At 69.7% G+C, this 1,040-nt stretch overlaps 1 protein-coding gene across 1 annotated transcript; it reads left to right on the top strand.

Moving 5' to 3' along the window:
- Nucleotides 1–12: 12 nt before the first annotated feature.
- Nucleotides 13–1,033, top strand: LOC107199663 (mitochondrial import receptor subunit TOM40B-like; the record flags this gene model as incomplete). The annotated part of the gene is made up of 3 exons (XM_015616971.2): nt 13–159; nt 233–335; nt 415–1,033. Coding segments are annotated over 3 exons (390 nt in total), but the record flags the coding sequence as incomplete, so codon positions are not given.
- Nucleotides 1,034–1,040: the final 7 nt, after the last annotated feature.

Below are 1,040 nucleotides of genomic sequence, written 5' to 3'. Positions count from 1 at the left end.
CTCGGGGACACCTCAGGGACATCTTGGGGACACCTCAGGGACATCTTGGGGACATTTTGGGGACGCTGGCTCTCTGTTGCAGCCCCCAACTGGGTGACAACGCTCAACGTGGGCTACGGGGGGGCTCATGCCAGCTACTACCACCGGGCCAACGAGCAGGTGGGTGTCCCCCGTGTCCCCCGCGGCGTCCCCCGCTGTCCCCAAGCCGTGTCACCGCCGTGTCCCCGTGCAGGTGCAGGTGGGGGTGGAGCTGGAGGCCAACACGCGGCTGCAGGAGACCACCTTCGCTTTTGGCTACCAGCTCAACCTGCCGCGAGCCAACGTCGTCTTCAGAGGTGGGCCGGGCTGCCGGTGGCTCCCGTCGGCGGCTGTCACCTCTTGGTGGCACTCAGCTGTCCCTGCTGTCCCCCCCAGGGCTCCTGGACAGTAATTGGAGCGTTGGGGGGGTCCTGGAGAAGAAGTTGCCCCCCCTGCCCGTGACGCTGGCCCTGGGCGCCTTCCTCAACCACTGGAGGAACCGGTTCCACTGCGGCTTCAGCGTCACCGTGGGCTGAGGGGACAGCGGGGACAGCGGGGACAGCGGGGATGTGGCACCGTCCTGCTCAGGGAGCCACCGGGCCGGGCCCTGCAGGTGCCACACGGCGGGCTGGGGACAGCGAGTGACAGCGCTGCGGGGGACTGGGGGGGGCCGTGGGGGGTCCCCAGTGTCCCCAGTGGGGCTGGGGGTCCCCATTGTCACCGGTGCCACCCTCTGGGGGTAGCTGCTGCCATGGGGCTGGGGGTCCCCAGTGTCCCCAGTGCCACCCCAAGGAGGTGGCTGATGCTGTGGGGGGCTGGGGGTCCCCATTGTCCCCAGTGTCCCCAGTGCCAGCTGCTGGGGGTCCCCGTTGTCCCCAGTGGGGCTGGGGGTCCCCATTGTCACCGGTGCCACCCCATGGAGGTGGCTGATGCTGTGGGGCTGGGGGTCCCCAGTGTCCCCAGTGGGGCTGGGGGTCCCCATTGTCACCGGTGGGGCTGGGGGTCCCCAGTGTCACCAGTGG

This window comes from Parus major, unplaced genomic scaffold, assembly GCF_001522545.3.
Source record: "Parus major isolate Abel unplaced genomic scaffold, Parus_major1.1 Scaffold1869, whole genome shotgun sequence".
Classification (NCBI taxonomy): Eukaryota; Metazoa; Chordata; class Aves; order Passeriformes; family Paridae; genus Parus; species Parus major.
The sequence above is the reverse complement of the archived record's forward strand: the minus strand, read 5'-3'. Positions and strand labels throughout refer to the sequence as shown.